Source organism: Eptatretus burgeri, chromosome 5, assembly GCF_056783735.1.
Source record: "Eptatretus burgeri isolate ZD-2024b chromosome 5, Ebu_testis_v1, whole genome shotgun sequence".
NCBI classification, from domain to species: Eukaryota; Metazoa; Chordata; class Myxini; order Myxiniformes; family Myxinidae; genus Eptatretus; species Eptatretus burgeri.
Genome location: NC_140965.1, coordinates 79,055,409 through 79,075,408, shown reverse-complemented (window position 1 = coordinate 79,075,408; position 20,000 = coordinate 79,055,409). Strand labels below are relative to the sequence as shown.

Here is a 20,000-nt window from a genome sequence, read left to right as displayed (position 1 = left end):
CGCGTCGGAGTAGAATCGATATATGCAAATTCGAGGGTCAGGGGAGATTCATGCCCCTTTTTCTCCGTCCAATGGGCGAGCGTGGCTCCTCCCCCGAGCTCGTTCTGATCCAGAAATTTGCATATGGGATCTCCTACACCACTATAAAGTGCCGAGCGCGGGGCGAATTCAGTCAGTTTTGGGCTCGGGCGAGTTGGAGAAGTGTGGCAGCGGGAGAGTTTTTCGGTCAAGGGAGTTCGAGAAGAGTCAAGGCGAGTTGGAGAAGTGTGGCAGCGGAAGAGTGTCGGGTCTGGAGGAGAGTCAGTCTGTCGGGGTTCAGAGTCTGTCGGGTTGCTGCAGAGAGGGGAAGCCGGGAGCGCGGTCGAGGTCGCAGTGGAGTCGCTCGTTGCGGGACCCAAGCAAGCCAGCTATCCTCTTTCCCCAGAGCATCAACAATTCCCCCCTTTTTCCCCCCCGCACTGAAATAGTGCGAAAAGGGGGCCCCGTTCCCACCCCACTCCAAGCAGTGCCAACGAAACCCGCGAAGGAGCGCGGAGTCGGGGCACCGCCGCCACATTTGCGGCTCATCACAAGACACGGGTAGGCCCCACCCGGTCTCGCGGCCCACAGGCCCCGTCTGTCCCCTTGTCGTTGAGGGTGGCCCTTTTCTTTTGCTTTTGAGTATATGTGTTGTCGGCGTCGTCTGTAAAGTAAAACTGTGTCAGTGTTGCCGTGTGCTCGCGTAGTCGGTAGTATCTCTGCATTGTTGTGTTTCTTTTGTTGCAATTGCTTTTGGTGCATAATTGTTGTAATTGTATATGTGTGCTTTCCGTGTGCCGCGGAATAAATGTGCCTCATGTTGAACTGTTTTCCCGTTTTGCTTCGTCTTTTCTTTAATTGAATCTCCATCTTGCTTCGCGTAAAGGGTTGGTAGTGGGCTTAATACGCCCGATAATTAATCAGAACCGTCGAGGTCGACGATAACACTGCTCGGTTATCCCGATAGTACGGAACGGGTCGCTTAAGTGGGCCGTGTCCGGAGTCGACCTGCGGCGAGGTGCGATCGCCCGGTCTACCCTCCGTGTGGGTACTTAGGTAGGTCGAATTTGGCGAACAACCCTATCCTACGCGGGGGGCCGATTGGTACGATCGTGGTGAGGCCGAAAGGCCCACCCGTGACTAGTTCCCGGCGTTAGTCCGAGAGGGTCACGACAGAATTGTCCGTCCGGTGGGCGACGTGCCGCGATTCGAGTTACGTGGCCGCTCGCACGCCGGCGGGCGCGAATTCGCAACAATATGACAAGAACAAGCGGATGGAATTTTTGGTTCGGATCCAGCCCATCAATGGGATACAAAACGTAAACTGTTCCACCTGGCAGAGGTATACGCTCACCCGAGTGCCACTCCACTTTGTACTGTTTTGTCAAAGTTGTCACTCTACGAGAGATTTTTCATTTGTTCGTTTGTCTGTGTGCAGGATATATCAAAAAGTTGTGGACGGATCCGGATGAAATTTTGTGGGCAGGTTTGGTGTGTGACGAGGATGAAGTGATTAGATTTTGGTGAAGATCCGAATCCGGATCCGCATCTGATAATTTTTTAAGTGGTTCTTCACCATTCAGATATGGGGCAAAACTAATATATAGCACGATATCTCAAAAAGTTGTGGACGGATTTGGATGAAACTTGGTAGACAGGTTGGGTGTGTGACCACGACGAATTGATTCCATTTTGGTGAAGATCCAATCCAGATCTAGATACGAGGATTATATAATTTCTAAAGTTATTCTTCACCATTGAGAGATAGGACCAAAAACGATACAGTGCTGTATTGCATGATGTTTCAAAAATCTATTGGGCCGGATATGTTCTCGTGGATCAGGCATGACGTGGCGGAGGTATGCGCTCTACCAAGTGCCATTCTAATTTATTTTGTTTTCTGAAAATGCTTGAGGTACTGCCACAGATTACTCCACCTTCATTAGAAATTGTGCACAGAGAAAAAACGCAGGTGCCAAGACATTGCAATGAGGCCGAGGTCACATTTGCTCTATGGCGAAGATACGGCGGCCGTACGCCCTCTGAATTGACAGAAATGTGCGGCGGCCACAGAGAAACTGAGGTGGCCTTAGGGAGGCCCTTCGCCGTTTGGCTATATTTTACAGGCTGTAGGGGCGCCGTGGAATTATAGCGCGGAGTTATAACTTTTTTTCATTTCTACGTTCGCCGTAGCAATTCGTCAAGCCAAGCTGTGACCTAGATGTGTTCCACGTCGACCGTACGTAGGGCGTATGGTGGGCTTGCGTTATTCATACGGCTGCCGCTCTTCTCAATGAAAAATGAATTTTCCCAACCCCCAAAAATTACGGCGGCCGCACTATTTCCACGGTCGCCGTACGGTGGCCTTGCGGTCTGTGTGACTACCTGCGGGCAATGCAGGGTCGACGCACGGTTCCCCTACGCCCGCCGTGCACCTACGTACGGCCTCCGTGGCAGTCTGCGTCGACCGTGCGCTACCGCTAGAGATCGGAGTATAGGTGTTTGCCTATACAGTGGTGCCCCCAGAATCCCAATTTAATTCGTTCCAGGACTCCAGGAGGCTGTTTGGATTGCAAAAAGTTCGGATTCAAAAAATATTTTCCCAATAAGAAATAATGGAGTGAATTAATCCGTTCGTGGACCCAAAGAAAACCCACTTTCAAGCCACTTAAAACTGAAATTTCCCATGTTTAAGATAAAATAAGATGAGCAAATGACCTTCAGTGCGGTGTATTGTATGTAAACTGGTACAATCATCACATCCAAAGGTCCACACAGGCTCGAGCTCCGTCCTGGGTTCCGATCGCTCGCGCACTCTGCGAGAGCGCTGCCCCCAGGGCACCTCATCAAACAAGATGCCCGCAGAACCACAATCACTTTCATCAAACGCATTGGGCTGACGTAATCATGGATATTCCAAATTACAACCGGTTTTGCTGTGAAATTCAATCCTTGCCCGACAGTCTGTCACACCACGTGATCGGATTGCTTTTTTGTTATTAATTAAAACACAAGATGATTAAAAAACAAACATCACAAATGAAGGTGAAAACACGAGGTAAGGCCTAAGTCACATTTGACTCGGCGGCCGGAGGGTCTACAAAATGTACGGGCACTAGCAATTATAAAGCGGCCTTAGTATTTCCACGGTCACACAATGTAGCAGTCACATATGTTTTTATTTTTCGGGTAGACGCACGGGGTATTTATAAATTGTGGAGACCGAAAACGTGGGGGTGCCGTACGGTCTTTGATTTGATGTCGCACGGTGACCTTTGGGCATTCCTGCAGCAGCCATCGAATTTTCAAGGCGACCGCAGGGGGACCCAAAGCCGAACATGCGGCCAGACGGACGGTAACGAATGGGTTAATTTTTAATTTTTTAATTTTTTTTTACCAGTTCTTTTGTTTCGGCTTGTCGAATTTCTACGGCGAACGCAGAAATGAAAATAGTTATAACTCCGCGTTATAATTCCACGGCGACCTTACGGCCTGTAAAATATAGCCATACGGCGCAGGGCCACCCTGAGGCCATCTCAGTTTCTCTGCGGCCGCAGCACGTTTCTGGCAATTCAGAGGGCGTACGGCCGCCATATCCTCGCCGTAGAGCAAATGTGACTGAGGCCTAAAGTATCGATCGACACACGAGAGATGCTTTCACGAGGACTTCCACCGACGAACTGAATGAACAAAGCGCGAAGATGCGGCTCGAACAGGTGGGGGAGACGCGTGAACAAACATGAACGCCACGTTGTGTTCGGTTTTTAAAATGTATTAGGTTTTTAGGGCAAAATTTTCTCGAAAAAATTGTTCGGATTCCAATTTGTTCAAACAATGGGGCGTTCGAATTCTGGGGGCACCACGGTATATTATAGTTTCAGTATATTCAGTTATATATACTGTTATATTTTTATTTCAGTAAAAAAGAGAACTGGTATATATACCCATTCGTTACCGTCCGTCTGGCCGCACGTTCGCCTTGGGGCCCCCCTGCGGTCACCTTGCGTCTGCCTTGATAATTCTATGGCCGCCGCAGGGACGCCCTAAGGTCACCGTGCGACATCAAATCAAAGACCGTACGGCACCCCCACGTTTTCGGTCTCCACAATTTCTAAATACCCCGTGCGGCTACCCGAAAAATAAAAACATATGTGACTGCTACATTGTGTGACCGTGGAAATACTGCGGCCGCCGTATAATTGCTAGTGGCCGCAGATTTTGGAGACCCCACGGCCGCCGTGGCAAATGTGACCGAGGCCTGAATAATGCCCATGTTATCTGCAACCCTTTTGCAAAAATAATCAATGAACAACTTTACTTTTAACAAGCCAGGAGGCGACGATGGTTCACTGGCATTATTGAACAATGCCACGATAGGTACAATTGAGTTAGTGGAAGCTTTTGAGGAAGCCCTACCGTAAAAACCTATCTCTTCCGTCAAAATTGACCAAATTAAATCAGATTTTTTTATACTAGTACGTGCCCGTAAAAAAAAATAAATAAATAAAATAAATATTCAAACCCTGTACTTATGGACATTACGCACAGCTTATAGGAAATGAAATTGCAAGAAAAAATGAATATAAAAAGTTCAAGTGGGCGTGGCTCCGCCCACAAGGGGCGTGGGACGCCCCTCATACAAAAACACACAAATACACCATGATATCTAGCTTGTGTCCCAGTTTCATCAAGATCGCATCAAACGTCATGGAGCTATGCTCTGGAGAGAGTCACAAACAGACAGACAAGCCGATAGGCGGACATGGGTAGTCGATCAAGTCGAATTTAGTCGTTTTTCAGCCGTTACTAGCCAACAAAAGCGTCCATAGCAACGGTTCTTTCTCACATATAACTAGGACATACCATGAACCTACCATACCAGTTTCACATATGTCTGACTCGTAGTCTCTGAGATAGAACGAACTTCGTTTTTTTTTATTGTTTTCGCCCAGGGTTCATTCAAAGTCTATCTTCTCCGACAGTTTTCATGGGAGCGGGCTGAATTTTTTTTGTCAAGGAGGCTGAATGTGTTTCCCACAAACGATCATAGTTTGATTTTTGAATTTGATATTTTTATTTTTTTTGATTTTTTTTTGAAAATTTCAAAGGTCCGTTGCTAGGCAACCGAGGGTCCATAGAAACGTTTCTCAAACGCGCACAACTAGGTCATGGTATGAACCTACCACCAGAGTTTCATCAAAATCAACCTACGATTAACAGATTACTGGCCTGGACAGACAAACAGACAGACAGACAGACAGACAGACAGACAGACAGACAGACAGACATAACGACGGAAAACCTGACAAAAAGGGTAGATCGATCGACGACCCAACAGATGCACAGACACAACGAAAATAGTGGTCACTGCTGGCGCCCCCGAACCAATTATAATTAACTGCAAAATACTCAAATGAATGTATGATGTGATGGAAAGGTAATATGTTGACTTAATAATAATGTACTGTCTGTATACTGCATATCTATTATTCTATACTAATAAATGTCAATGTGTGTGTCAGTGTGTAAGTGTGTCTCCGTATCTCCTCCATACCTCCAAAAACTATAAAACCTAACAGCCTGAAATTTTGCATGCAAACTAAGAAAACCCCAAGGAAGTGCAAGAGTGAAAATTGGGTGTTTGGGTTAATTAAAACACCCCTTTTGAAGATAATTAACGGCCTTATTTAGCTATATCCTTCATCAGGAAATCCTTGGCCACCTCACTTTCTGAAGCCTTTATGGCTTTTTCTGGGTAACCTTACTGGGGCCTGAAGCCGCCATGTTTTGGCCTACACAACCATGCCCAGACTTGGAACAGGCCGCAACGATTTATTGACTCTAAAGTTCTTTTTTCACTTTCCTCTCTCAAATTATATTATCGAATGCCTGTTCATCATATAGCTACGAATTGCTGTATACATCGCTTTTGTAAGTCCTATATAGTTTACAAGTTTGGAGCTTGGAGTTATTTCATGCATTATATGATACGATTTTCCACACTCTACTCTCACAGACTAATTAAAGTATATCATCGAAATATTATTTCGCTTTTGAGGATCGGATCACATGGATTAAATAAGTGTTGAAATCTGGAGTGAAATTTGATGATTTAAAGAAATAATGAGTCTTATAATAAGCCAATATACCCATTTACTTTAAGTAAGCAAGGCTATGTTCCCTCCTCCTCCATAGATACACAATAAAATGTGAAATTTCTAAAGCATTAAACTTTCCTTTTGCTACTGTTTGGAGAATTACACTGGACACAAAGATTCCGCTACTGGGGTGGAAGCATATGTTCTCGACTAACTCGAGTATGCTGATTCTGAATCTGAAGTCAGAATTTTGAGTAATACATTTGGTTCTATTACAGTAGCTTGCCCTGGTGGGTGATTTTGAGTGATCATAAATTATTATTTTTTTGTACGTTTTGGTTTCAATTATAGCAATACAACTATTGTTCAATATTATTTCTCATAAAAGAGCTTTATAATGCACTTTACATTTTTTTAAATTGATGAAAACTGACCAAGCTGATCAAGCCCCAGATCTGAGAACTGATGTGTGATCCCGAGTTCAAAAATAAACTGAACTCATTTGAGTTTGCAGCATGGGAAGCATTTGTGTTGGTTGTGCAGAACTTTCTTGGGAACCATAGAGCTGAACAGTATGCAGAATTAGTGGACAACATGCTAAAGTCCTATCAGCGAATGGGCTGCAGGACGTGTCTTAAAATGCACTTCTTGCATTCTCATCTTGATTTCTTCCCACCTAATCTGGGTAAGGTAAGCGATGAGCATAGTGAAAGGTTCCACCAAGACATTTCGGTCATGGAAACCAAGTATCAAGTCTGGTTCAACCGAAACATGATGGGTGATTACTGCTGGTTCCTACAACGGGAGACCAATGCCACACACAAGCATAAGAGCAAGTGTCTCACACACTTCTGAACACGTCTGAACAGTGCCTACGCTGACTATATTGAAAGGAAGAGTGTAAATTTAAGTGTTGTTGGTTCGCGGGCGCCAGCAGTGATCACTATTTTGGTTGTGTCTGTGTGTCTGTCTGTCTGTCTGTTTGTGACTCTCTCCAGAACATAGCTCCATGACGTTTGATGCGATCTTGATGAAACTCGGACACAAGCTAGATATCATGGTCTAGTTGTGTCTTTTTGTATGAGGGGCGTCCCACGCCCCTTGTGGGAGGAGCCACACCCACTTGAACTTTTTATTTATTTTAATTTTTTTCTCGATTTTTTTTTTTCTCGCAATTTCATTTCCTAGAAGCTGTGCGTAATGTCCATAAGTACAACATATAAAAAAATCCGATTTGATTTGGTCAATTTTGATGGAAGAGATAGGTTTTTATGGTAGGGCTTCCTCAAAAGCTTCCACTAACTCAATTGTACCTATCGTGGCATTGTTCAATAATGCCCGCCAACCATCGTCGCCTCCCGGCTAGTTTCTGAATCACTCACAATGGGGTGGATTTCTGTGTCAAGTTTACACCCTTCCAAAGATTACCATTTCCAATGTTTTATTAACTTCTTTTTCTGCAACTTGTTTATGTTCTTGGTTTGTATACTACACATTACACATGGAGATCAATCATTGTTATCTAAATATGATGTGAATGTAATTACCAAGCACTGATATTAGATGTTACAATGTGGTAATCTGCAACAATAAAGTATCTAATATAGCATGCTGGGTATCATTAATACATATACGTATTTTGAAAACCTGACGTGCTGGCTAAATTCTGACGACAGATTTGAAATTAACGGCCCAGATGTAGCCAAGAACACCTGTACTTCCCTTAGTAGCAGACGAAACGGATTTTTTTTTGTTGCCAAGTGTAATATTGAGTGAAGCAAAAATTTAGAAACGTGCCAAAATTAACCAGCTTCATTGAGTTATATGATTCGATGCATTCACTGCTAGTCCTCGTGCCCTGTCCCCCAGAGGGACTGCCCATCCATAGCATCTGCCAGATCTATGACTATATTTTCGGAGGTTTCGCGAGGTGTTCCACAGGGAAGTAAAGGAAATCTGGTGAAAAAACTGACGTTTAAAAAAACAGTGAAAACATTTGCACGGACCCCAAACCGATGTACCACGGGACGCTTGCACAGATGAGCAGGCAAGATGGCGGATTATCTGCAACGTTTATTTCACAGGCAATTCAACTTTGCATTGTCTCCAGAGTTGTTCTGCATTAAACTGCAACTCTTTTGTGGATAAAATCATTATTTAAACGAATTCGTTTTATTTCATTAATTGCTGCGTGCGCGGTGAAGACCGCATTTAAAGTTAATGAGATCCCACTTGGTATGCAGCTACAGCTTGGCCAACCGTTCCTTATCAACTATTTAATTGGAGTGCTTGCATGAGTGCTTAAGCCACTCAATAGCAGTACCACACTATGTCCTTCTGAGCGAATCGTTCACTCACTGCGGCCACTTTTGCCCGCCATGTCATTCAGAGCAAATGGTGCGTGCTCCGTCACCCTACACGAGTGGTTCGTGCTCTGTCACCCTGCGCGACTGGTTTCTGCTCCATCACCCTACACGAGTGGTTTGTGCTCCGTCACCCTACATGAGTGGTTCCTGCTCCATCACCTGCGCGAGTGGTTTGTGCTCCGTCACCCTACGCGAGTGGTTCGTGCTCCGTCACCCTGTGCGAGAGGTTCATGGTCCGTCATCTTGCGCGAATGGTTTGTGGTCCATCACTTGCGTAAGTGGTTTGTGCTCCATCACCTGCGTGAGTGGTTTGTGCTCCGTCACCCAACACGAGTGGTTCCTGCTCCATCACCCGCGTGAGTGGTTTGTGCTCCATCAACTGTGCGAGTGGTTTGTGCTCCCTCACCCTGTGCGAGTGGTTCCTGCTCCATCACCTGTGTGAGTGGTTTGTGCTCCATCACCCTGCGCGAGTGGTTTGTGCTCCGTCACCCTACATGAGTGGTTCCTGCTCCATTACCTGCGCGAGTGGTTTGTGCTCCGTCACCCTGTGCGAGAGGTTCATGGTCCGTTATCTTGCGTGAGTGGTTCGTGCTCCATCACCTGCGCGAGTGGTTTCTGCTCCATCACCTGCACGAGAGGTTCATGGTCCGTCATCTTGCGTGAGTCGTTTGTGCTCCATCACCTGTGCAAGTGGTTTGTGCTCCATCACCTGCGCGAGTGGTTTGTACTCTGTCACCCTGCGCGAGTGGTTTGTGCTCCATCATCCTGCACGAGAGGTTCATGGTCTGTCATCTTGCATGAGTGGTTCGTGCTCCATCACCTGCACGAGTGGTTTGTGCTCTATCACCTGTGCGAGTGGTTTCTGCTCCATCACCTGCACGAGTGGTTTGTGCTCCGTCCCCTGCGCGAGTGGTTTCTGCTCCGTCACCCTGGGCGAGAGGTTCATGACCCATCATCTTGCGTGAGTGGTTCTTGCTCCATCACCTGTGCGAGTGGTTTCTGCTCCATCACCTGTGCGAGAGGTTCATGGTCCGTCATCTTGCGTGAGTGGTTCACGCAAATAACACCTGATTTCCAAGTCATTTGCCGCATTAACATTTTTTTCTAAATTACCGAGGGAAATTTTTTCCACTCCTCACACGTAGCTGTTTATAAAGAATAATGTTTGTGAACATATCCCTAAAACGTCAATATAAATGCAACGTTGTTTTTCGGTGAAAGCTACTCAAGGTTTCTGGGTTGTATACATTAAGTACTGTAGTTGATAATCACACTGACTCCAACCTGCCACAACCCGAAAAATTGCCGGGTGTCGGCCGTGCGTGTGTGTGCGTGCGTGCGTGCGTGCGTGCGTGCGTGTGTGTGTGTGTGTGTGTGTGTGTGTGTGTGTGTGTGTGTGTGTGTGTGTGTGTGTGTGTGTGTGTGTGTGTGTGTGTGTGTGTGTGTGTTGTTCATTAAGCATAACATATTCTTTTTGCTTACTACATTACCCACATCTCTCTGTCTCCCATCCTTGTTCTACCCCCTCCCAATACAGTGCAGTACCCTCCTCTCTCTCTCTCTCTCTCTCTCTCTCTCTCTCTCTCTCTCTCTCTCTCTCTCTCTCTCTCTCTCTCTCTCTCTCTCTCTCTCTCTCTCTCTCTCTCTCTCTCTCTCTGTCTCTCTCTCTCTCTCTGTCTCTGTCTCTGTCTCTGTCTCTGTCTCTGTCTCTGTCTCTGTCTCTGTCTCTGTCTCTGTCTCTGTCTCTGTCTCTGTCTCTCTCTGTCTCCAGGCCATGTTAAAAGCATGACCGGTAGAAAATGGATTTCAAACATTATTTTGTTTCCATCTTCACTGTTATTCAATGCAGAATAATTTTGATGAGACAGTATGAATCATAATAATTAACATTCCACCACACGTCTGCTTTCCTTTCCCTCACTCTTCCCCGCTCCCTCTCCCTCTCCCCCACCCTTCTCTCACTCTCCCCCACTCCCCTCTCCCTCTTCTCCCCTCTTTTTCTCCCTCCCCCCTTTAGTATTACCCTCAGCAAAGTGACGGGTGATATTTGTTAGTCTTAAATAAAAGCTTCAAAAATTCATTTAGAGTGGAGCACCAAAGTTATCTGAATCAACCTTTGTTCAGACTCAGACTCATGTTGAAAGGGGGATCTCCCGACCAGAACAAAGGAATCCCAGTGAAGAAACATCACCAGGGTCTTTTCCTCGATCTGTTTTCTCTGGTGCTCTGGCATTGTCGACCTCTGTCTGCCACGTCTCTTCCTCACACAGTTTTAAGTCTTGCCTTTTATGTTTATAGTCCATCTGAGCAAACAATCATATGACGATTCATCTATCTGTATATTACTAAAACTCCCCTCTTGTGTGTATGTATGTTCCCGAAATACAGCCAAAATGGTACAGGATAGCGCAAACATTTTAGGGCCACCTTACTCACCATACACCTGCGGTGTGCAGTATCAAGTTTCGTTCAAATCGGGCAACGAAAATTATTTTTAAAAATCAATTCCCGGTTCAGTCAAGTACTCTTCGGGAGTATTTGATCAATGCAAACAACCTCGGCGGTATAGTTCGCTGGAGCTATCTTTTTTTTTTTCTTGAAATGATTTTTTTCATCAACCGCTGTCACAAGGGGAACCCAACAGGTTCACGGGTGGTCTAGTTGCTTCCAAAGCCCAAGCTTCTCGGGGGGGGGGGGGCATTAGGGTGTACCACTTTTGCAAAAGTAGTGTTGGAATGAAGCACTATGTGCCTATCGATTCCAATAGTGAAGTTAGGTGATCGACCGAAGTTTGAAAATTTTCTCACCTTTTTTGACCGCAGGCCGACATTTTGAAATTTCAGGAAAAAATCCATATTTTTGGAAATAATATTGATTTTTGAATATTTTTAAAAATATACTTCCCTGTGTTTAAATGGCCGAATGCACTTCAGTAGGCACCAGTATGATAGTAAGTACCCGTAAATATTATTCACAACTTGTCCCAACATTTTGAGAAGGGGTTGCCATTTTGGAATTTCACTGAAAATCCAATATTTTGGCAATTATTGCACGGCACATTGTTAGGCATTTACAGAATATCAGTAGTAGCATTTTCATAAAGACATTATTAATGACAAATGAGAGTATGATCAATTAATTATGAGAACAACCAAATATGTTTTAAGCGACATGGTTTTCATATATGACAACATAACAATCTAGCAAACAAGCAACCACACAGATATCTTATAGAGAACATAGCGTTTGTTTTGTATAGTCTGGGTAAAGCTTCCTGTGCTCTTCCACACACTGTAGCAATGCTTGACGTTGTTTCTCATCATTGCACATATAAATAAAGTCAGACACTAGCTTAATTCCTCTTTCAGCTAGATCATTTGCGACACGCAAATAATTAGCAGTGACCACCACGCCAGGTGGATGGCGAAAGCCATCTATTTTCTCAAATTAGCTTTGCTCCAAGACCAGTTCAAGATATCGGATGTTCAACAAGTGTATTTAAACAGAGTAGCCAAGTTCGTCGGTCTGTTCTATGCTAAAGCATTCCTACAGAGTCCACTTAGCACATCTGCGGCACGACACGATCTCAAGTTCATGGCTGACATGTTCCTGTACAAACATTACGACAGTGGTGTAGTCGATGCTTGTATCTTGTCGTGCAATCACCATACTTGGTACTTAACACCTCAGTTAGTTGTGTTGTCCCTTGCTGATAACGGTGTCCCGAACACAGAGAGAGAGAGTTGATGGGACAAGTGTTATTTGATACAGAACTGCCTGAGAAGTTCGACTCTGGCAAGCCACAACTTCCCCACGTGGAATTTAATTCAACTGATGATATGTCAATGCAAAGGTCTTTCATTAGCCAAGAATCCTGGCTGATGTTTGACCTCCTAGGAATAGACGATGATCAGGAGTGGCTGCAGACACCTGTGGCTATGTGGGACAAGTTCGATAGTTGCAGGAAATTTTGCGAAAGTGCTAATTCTTTGCGTGTCATAAATGATCTAGCTGAAGGAGGAATTAAGCTTGTGCTGACTTTATTCATATGTGCAATGATGAGAAACAACGTCAAGCATTGCTACAGTGCGTGGAAGAGCACAGGAAGCTTTACCCATACTATACAAAACAAACTCTATGTTCTCTCTAAGATATCTTGTGTGGTTGCTTGTTTGCTAGATTGTTATGTTGTCATATATGAAAACCATGTTGCTTAAAACATATTTGGTTGTTCTCATTAGTTGATCATGCTCTCATTTGTCATTAATAATGTCTTTATGAAAATGCTACTACTGATATTCTGTAAATGCCTAACAATATGCCGTGCAATAATTGTCAAAATATTGGATTTTCAGTGAAATTCCAAAATGGCAACCCCTTCTCAAAATGTTGGGACAAGTTGTGAATAATATTTATGGGTACTTACTATCATACTGGTGCCTACTGAAGTGCATTCGGCCTTCTAAACACAGATTAAAAAAAAATTCAAAAATCAATATTATTTCCAAAAATATGGATTTTTCCTGAAATTTCAAAATGGTGGCCCGTGGTCAAAAAAGGCGGGAAAATTTTCAAACTTTGGTCGATCACCTAACTTCACGAGTGGAATCGATAGGCACATAGTGCTTCATTCCAGCAACTACTTTTGCAAAAGTTGTACACTCTGGGGGGCATGACTGATTACACTGAACAACAAATTTCAAAAAATTTTTTTTACTGGAGATGTGTAAAGTGATTAAGACTAATTTGGGTACGCTGATTTCAAAAATCATAACCGTTTCGCTGTATCACGTCAGGATTTTCAGGAACAGAAATATTCCCATTGCATAGAAGTCAGGATTTCAATGAAATTTACATACGTCTTTAACATGTCTATTTCGTACAATTGTTGTTAACTTGTGTTATATTTCTTTCTTTCAGATAAAGATGAGTAGGCGTTCCTGTACCAATCATCCTGACAACTTCTGTTATGTCTGTGGTCGGTATACCAAAAAAGATCAACAGCGAAGTATATCTACAGCAGTGAAAATGAAGGCCGCCTACTTTCACTACTTCGGGTGTAAGGTGGGGGACCAAGAACAGAGCTGGGCACCACACATCTGCTGCACAAGCTGTCACACAACCTTGACTCAGTGGTTGGTGGGCAAGCGCGCGAGCATGCCATTTGCGGTGCCCATGATATGGCGTGAGCCGCAGAATCATCATGATTGTTATTTCTGTTGCACAAGCATCGCCGGCTTCAACAAGAAGAATAAAGGTCACATCAAGTACGCTGACTGCGTCTCTGCTCGTAAACCTGTGCCTCATGATGACGAGAACCCCGTTCCAACACCTCCAGCTGATCAGAACATAGCTGTAAGCAGTGGTGAAGAGGATGGTGATGATGAACCTTTTGAACCCGACACTCAAGAATCACACCTTCTGAACCAGGGAGACTTAAATGATCTTGTAAGAGATCTCTCGCTGTCAAAGGCGAAGGCAGAGCTGCTTGGATCAAGGTTGCAGCAGTGGAATCTACTTGAACCTAACACCAAGATATCCTTGTTCAGAGCACGTCACAGAGACATGGCTGAGTTCTTTGAGATGGAAGACACGATGACATTCTGCAGTGACATCAACGGTCTGTTGAAAGAACTTGGGTGTGACCACGATCCTGCAGACTGGCGCCTCTTCATCGACTCGGGGAAGAACAGCTTGAAGGCTGTTTTGCTCCACAATGGCAACGAGAAACCATCAGTCCCACTGGCTCACGCGTTCGGCATGACAGAGACCTATGAGACTATGCGGCAGCTGCTTGATTCCATCAAGTACAATGACTTCAACTGGCACATCTGCGGAGACTTGAAAGTGGTGGCGCTGTTGTTAGGGCTGCAGTCAGGCTACACGAAATACATGTGCTTCCTTTGTCTCTGGGATAGCAGAGACGACAAGAATCACTGGACGAAGAAAGATTGGGAAGAGCGAAAAGAGCATGTACCTGGTCGACACAACGTGAAGCATGTCGCCCTTGTCGACCCAGCCAAGGTTTTCCTTCCACCACTCCACATAAAGCTCGGCTTGATGAAAAGTTTTGTACGGGCAATGGATCTGAATGGGCGTGGGTTTTTATACCTCAAGGAAAAGTTTGGCAACACCTTGTCGGAGGCCAAGATCAAGGCTGGTGTCTTTGTTGGACCGCAAATCCGACAGATTATGAAGGACGAAACTTTTCCGACAACTCTAAACCCCAAAGAGCTGGCAGCGTGGAGGAGCTTCAAAGCTGTGACGGACAACTTCTTGGGGAACGAGCGCGCGGACAACTATGAAGAAATAGTGCAGCAGCTGCTGGAGTCCTTCAGGAAACTTGGCTCCAGGATGTCCCTGAAAATCCATTTCCTACACCAGCACCTGAACTTCTTCCCTGACAACTTGGGAGCAGTCTCGGACGAGCACGGCGAGCGATTCCACCAAGAGATTTCACTCATGGAGACGCGTTACCAAGGGCGGCACAACCCGAACATGATGGGCGATTTCTGCTGGTTCCTGCATCGTGAAACTGACACAGAGCAGCACAAACGCAAAGCCAAATGCCTAAAGCATTTTTAATTACATTCTAGTGGAGTTTTTCTGTAATTTCTATAATTTTGAAGCATTCATGATGAAATAAATGAATAAATGAATTTTTGTAAATTTCATTGAAATCCTGACTTCTAGGCAATGGGAATATTTCTGTTACTGAAAATCCTGACGTGATACAGCAAAATGGTTATGATTTTTGAAATCAGCGTACCCAAATTAGTCTAAATCACTTTACACATCTCCAGTAAAAAATTTTTGTTGTTCAGTGTTATTAATACTAGATGAAGGGCCTATCTAAGACGAGCAATTAAGTACTATTCTTCTCAAAGAGTGCATATACCCATGTTCTGTGATCGTTACATTATTTAATTAGTTTCAAATTATAGTATTCTGTGTGCACATACAGTATGTCTTTACATTTTAATCCTTGCTTCAGTTTCCCATCCACTTCTGAGCCACCAGAAGGCGCTTTTGGCTACATACATACATACATAGCCACGTTCACGATCCATCCATCCATTGGGACCATGTTTTGTGCAGAGCGTTGGTGCTGCCTCAGCAGTCTCCTTGGCTATTGGGCACAATCCTGGACAGGTCGTCACTCCGACACAGGATACCAGCAAGCTGGCATTCATTTTTCTGACTTCTGAAGGATGACAGGCAGAGCCAACCCAACCTGGTATTAATTCAACAGCTGAGTGGGATTTGAACTCAGGATCCTAGGATCTCAAGCCCACCACCCTAACCATTAAACCAACACCAGGCATGCATTCACGATAGCTGCATTATAGTAAGATAGTTCGTGTTTCTCTACTCTTTATATAATTATCATTCCTAATACTAAATAACTCCATATCAACACTAATAATTGTGCAACTTATCAATTATAAGTCTGATAAACAAGAATAATTACATCATCATTCATCAACCACTCCACTGAATCAAATCAAAACGTACCAAAAAAGAACTAGAATGACACTCGGTAGAGCGCATACCTCTGCCAGGCTGAACAGTTTACATTTTTTTTTTTTATCTCACTGATGGGCTGAATCTGTATTTGGACCTAAAGCAAAATCGAATCGACTTTTTCTTGTCACCTATATCAAACTCACCAACCAAGTTTTGGCATAATCTGTCCATAACTTTTTGAGATATCGTGCTATATATCATTTTTGGCCATATCTCTCAATGGTGAAGAATCACTTAAAGAATTGTAGTATCCAGATCCGATAGTCATCAAAATCTAATCGATTCGTCCTTGTCACACACCCAACCTGTCCACCAAGTTTCGTCTGAATCCGTTGACAACGTTTTGAGATATCCTTCCAACAAACAGACAAACAAACGGGAAAACAGTGGTGAATACGTAACCTCCATCCACCTTTGGTGGCAGTGGTAAAAATTCTCATTTTCATAACAATATTATCGATTTTTGGAGTGTTTCACTTTTTGGATGTAATGCAAAAATGCGTTGCAATAAGAGGGTCACTAAAATTTGGCCTGGACTTTTGATTATAAAATCTATATAACTTATCATGAATGATGGACTTAACACTACCGACACTAATGTTCACTTCTGAACTGATATGACGAACAGAAATTCTTCGGTGAGTTAAGATGATAAACTCAACTTGCTTTTTGTTGGCTTTGTTTATCGAAGTAGCTGGTCTTGCAGCAAGTGGTTCGTTCCGTACACTTTCACGTCCATGTTTAAATGATTTGGACTACTCTTCCCTACAGGGCTTCAAACAAGCAGTGCACGACCATCTCTTGACATCCACAATTCTGAACCATGTTCTTAATTATCCTAATTAACCTTCCCTTCCTTGACCATCTTCAGTGTTTCCCCCCCTTCCTCCATTTCCTCTTATCTTGTTCGTTCATTCCCTTGATGCTTGTCCCACTGTCAGTTCTCCCTTATTCTTCCCTGAGCTTTGCTCTTGCAAAGAAAAAGAAAAAGAAACCTGAAATAATACTGGTGTAACACCACAACTTTATTTTCTTTATTTCTCATGATTGACAAGCAGTTATAAGAATTGTGATCTTCCTGGACATATTTATACATCTTTTGCAAATCGGATTGGCTGAATAATATAAGTTTTTAAAATTTCAATCAACAAAGTTAAAGTTTCAATATTGTTCTGCAGTTGATGTTTGCGGCCCTCGCGGCACCAGACAATAAACCGCGTTACTCATCAGAACCAAAAAACACATCTTCCGCATTGACAAGTCCATGGAGCTTTATCTTCCTCTGGACTTCCCTGTGGTTCATCCGCTTACAGGTCCACATGTTTCATTGGCAACAAATCACCTTCTGTCACCTTGAAGTCCAAAGTTTCATCGATGACGCGCAAACCATGTCCACCTGGTGTTAGAATATCTGTGTCTGTGACTGCTTTATGCCAGATGATGTGTTGATAATTTCCTGTCAGATGCTCTACATTGTGGAAGAATGCTCAAGTCAACTTGTATTAGCTTGAGAGCAGCATTTCTCATTTAGAGATAAACTTCTGAAGGCATTGCTCAAACCATATCTTGGTGATATCAAAAGTGTGGCGCTAAGGCAGAGGTCTTGCACAAGTAAGAGGCATGTCAATGATGTAACTTCTCAAAGATGTGAGCTTCCATATCAGGTGAAACCGCAGTGAAATAAAGGTATCTAGCTATTATCGTTATTTTTGCAGAGACGTCCAAGGCAGGGGCTTTCCATTTTAAAGAAATACATTGTTTTCCATCCAGAGAATGCATGTAGCCCTGCAGGCAATGCCAAACACAACTCTCTTCCCACTTCGCAATGACAAGCTGAACATCCACAAGGCGTCTTTTGTTGCCGACTCCTATATCCAACAAGAAGTCTGGTGTTGGCTTAGTGGTTAGGGTGGCTGGCTTGGGATGTTAGGGTCCTGAGTTTGAGCCCTGTTGGCTGCTGAATTAACACCAGATGGGGTTGATTCAGCCTGCCATCCTTCTGAGGTTGGTGAAATGAGTACCAGTGCACTGGTGTCATAGTCATGCCCCAACAAAATGATAGCTACCCAGCAGCCAAGCTGCCATATGCCAGAAGAAGGAGAAGAATAATAATAATAAGAAGATATCAAACAACGGAGCCTGCTTTATGTTTGTGCAAAGCATGAGGACAGGGGAATTAATATATTCATGCCTTGTGATCTGACAAGGTTGGTTCAGTCCTCTGGGGGAATTGGAAGTCATATGCTGCAAGTTGACATGAAAGAAGCTGGAGTTAGCCTCCACCAGTTGTAAAGTTCAATGAACAGTGACAATGTATGTGGCTCATAAACTTTTATAATGTAATCCAAATGGTTTATGTGATGATGTCATCACACAAATAAAATGAAGTAATCGAAATTCAAACATGTCGCCACTTTGGGTGAGAACAATGTTCTGCAGATAAAGAAAGCATCAGCAATTGCCTCGATTGTCAAGTTCTTGAATGCGGACTCCATGAGCCTTGAGCACGAGTTCAGTGAAGCAAAATAATATAGAATTAAATAAAAAAAACCACCTGCAATCCATGAACAACTTTTGTTTGCAGTTCCTATATTTGTAATATAATTCAACTTTGTCCTTGTCATTCTATCCGCCTTCATCCCCCTTCATCGACTGCTGGCATGATACAATGCTGCATTACCCAAGGGGCTCTCATAAAGCCTCCGCCCTGTTTTTATTCGCTTGCTCCCTCTCTCCCCTGCCCCAGCCGCCCTCTAATCCCTTGTTACCTGGTTTCCAACCCCATAACCCATCACCACTGTGCCAGCACTCTCGGTTTCGAGTCTCGACAAAGAGATCTCCGTTTGGATGACGACACGCTCCACTTGATTGTCTCTACTGAACACGCTGAGATTTGCCTGGTGCAATGCTGCCTCAATGTGCGGCGAACTCTGCTCTGCGATCTTTGCTCGCTTGAAGGAGATGAAGGAAGGGGGGGAGGAGGAGAAAGGGGAGAATGAAAAAAAGGAGGATGAGGGGAAAGATGAAGAGGAGAGTCTGCCAGTCTATGACAGCTGCACCGTGGAGGATCCAAGTACACCGCGAGGGGTCGTCTTGGGGAAAGGTGACTCGGTTGTTGGTTCGAAAGAAATTCTGAACCCCGAGACCATTGAAGCCTGGCTCGATGATAATCCTGCCTTTTCTCGCAGCTACTTCTCACGAAAGGCCAGCAGGTGAGAGTTGTATGATGGATCATGTGGATGTTTTAAGTTACAGCTTCATGACCTCAAACCAGTGCTCCTCCATTAAGCAACATTCTCGTAAACATAATTACGCTGTATTTCTGCACATGGCATCAATTTAAAGTTCATTAGCCTATCACGTTTAAATCAAAATAACTTCAAGATCAATATAATACCTCTCCATTTTAGTCCAACATCGAATGGACAACTATTGGGACATCAGCAATGACACAACAATCCAGAATTTGACAAATTCAATTACGTCCAGTAATCCATTCAATTAAAGAATGACTTTAATGAGGAATATCTCTCTCTCTCTCTCTCTCTCTCTCTCTCTCTCTCTCTCTCTCTCTCTCTCTCTCTCTCTCTCTCTCTCTCTCTCTCTCTCTCTCTCTCTCTCTCTCTCTCTCTCTCTCTCTCTCTCTCTCTCTCTCTCTCTCTCTCTCTCTCTCTCTCTCTCTCTCTCTCTCTCTCTCTCTCTCTCTCTCTCTCTCTCTCTCTCTCTCTCTCTCTCTCTCTCTCTCTCTCTCTCTCTCTCTCTCTCTCTCTCTCTCTCTCTCTCTCTCTCTCTCTCTCTCTCTCTCTCTCTCTCTCTCTCTCTCTTTCTCTCTCTCTCTCTCTCTCTCTCTCTCTCTCTCTCTCTCTCTCTCTCTCTCTCTCTCTCTCTCTCTCTCTCTCTCTCTCTCTCTCTCTCTCTCTCTTTCTTTCTTTCTTTCTTACTGGATGACCTCCAGACACAAGTAAGTTTGTAAACATTCAGATTAGAGAGG

The 20,000-nt window shown here is 44.1% G+C and overlaps 1 protein-coding gene and 1 long non-coding RNA gene across 9 annotated transcripts in view; both read left to right on the top strand.

Annotated features, from left to right (window-relative positions):
- The window catches only part of LOC147026765 (uncharacterized), a 4,013-nt gene extending 3,170 nt beyond the window's left edge, over nt 1-843 (top strand). Inside the window, exon 2 of the long non-coding RNA XR_015058497.1 lies at nt 1-843. This exon is cut by the window's left edge and continues 421 nt beyond it. This is a non-coding gene — a long non-coding RNA (uncharacterized LOC147026765).
- A 2,597-nt stretch (nt 844-3,440) lies between these two features.
- The window catches only part of PDE5A (phosphodiesterase 5A), a 133,774-nt gene continuing 117,214 nt past the window's right edge, over nt 3,441-20,000 (top strand). For 2 of the 8 annotated variants that reach the window (XM_085882554.1, XM_085882553.1), the window contains exon 1: nt 16,532-19,221. In XM_085882554.1, coding sequence (XP_085738680.1) covers nt 18,926-19,221 — 296 coding nt within the window. In that variant the 5' untranslated portion in view covers nt 16,532-18,925. Of the gene's footprint in view, nt 3,735-8,505; nt 8,653-16,530; nt 19,222-20,000 lie in introns of those variants that run through there. The other 6 variants (XM_085882557.1, XM_085882556.1, XM_085882552.1 and 3 more) reach the window with 6 other exon arrangements.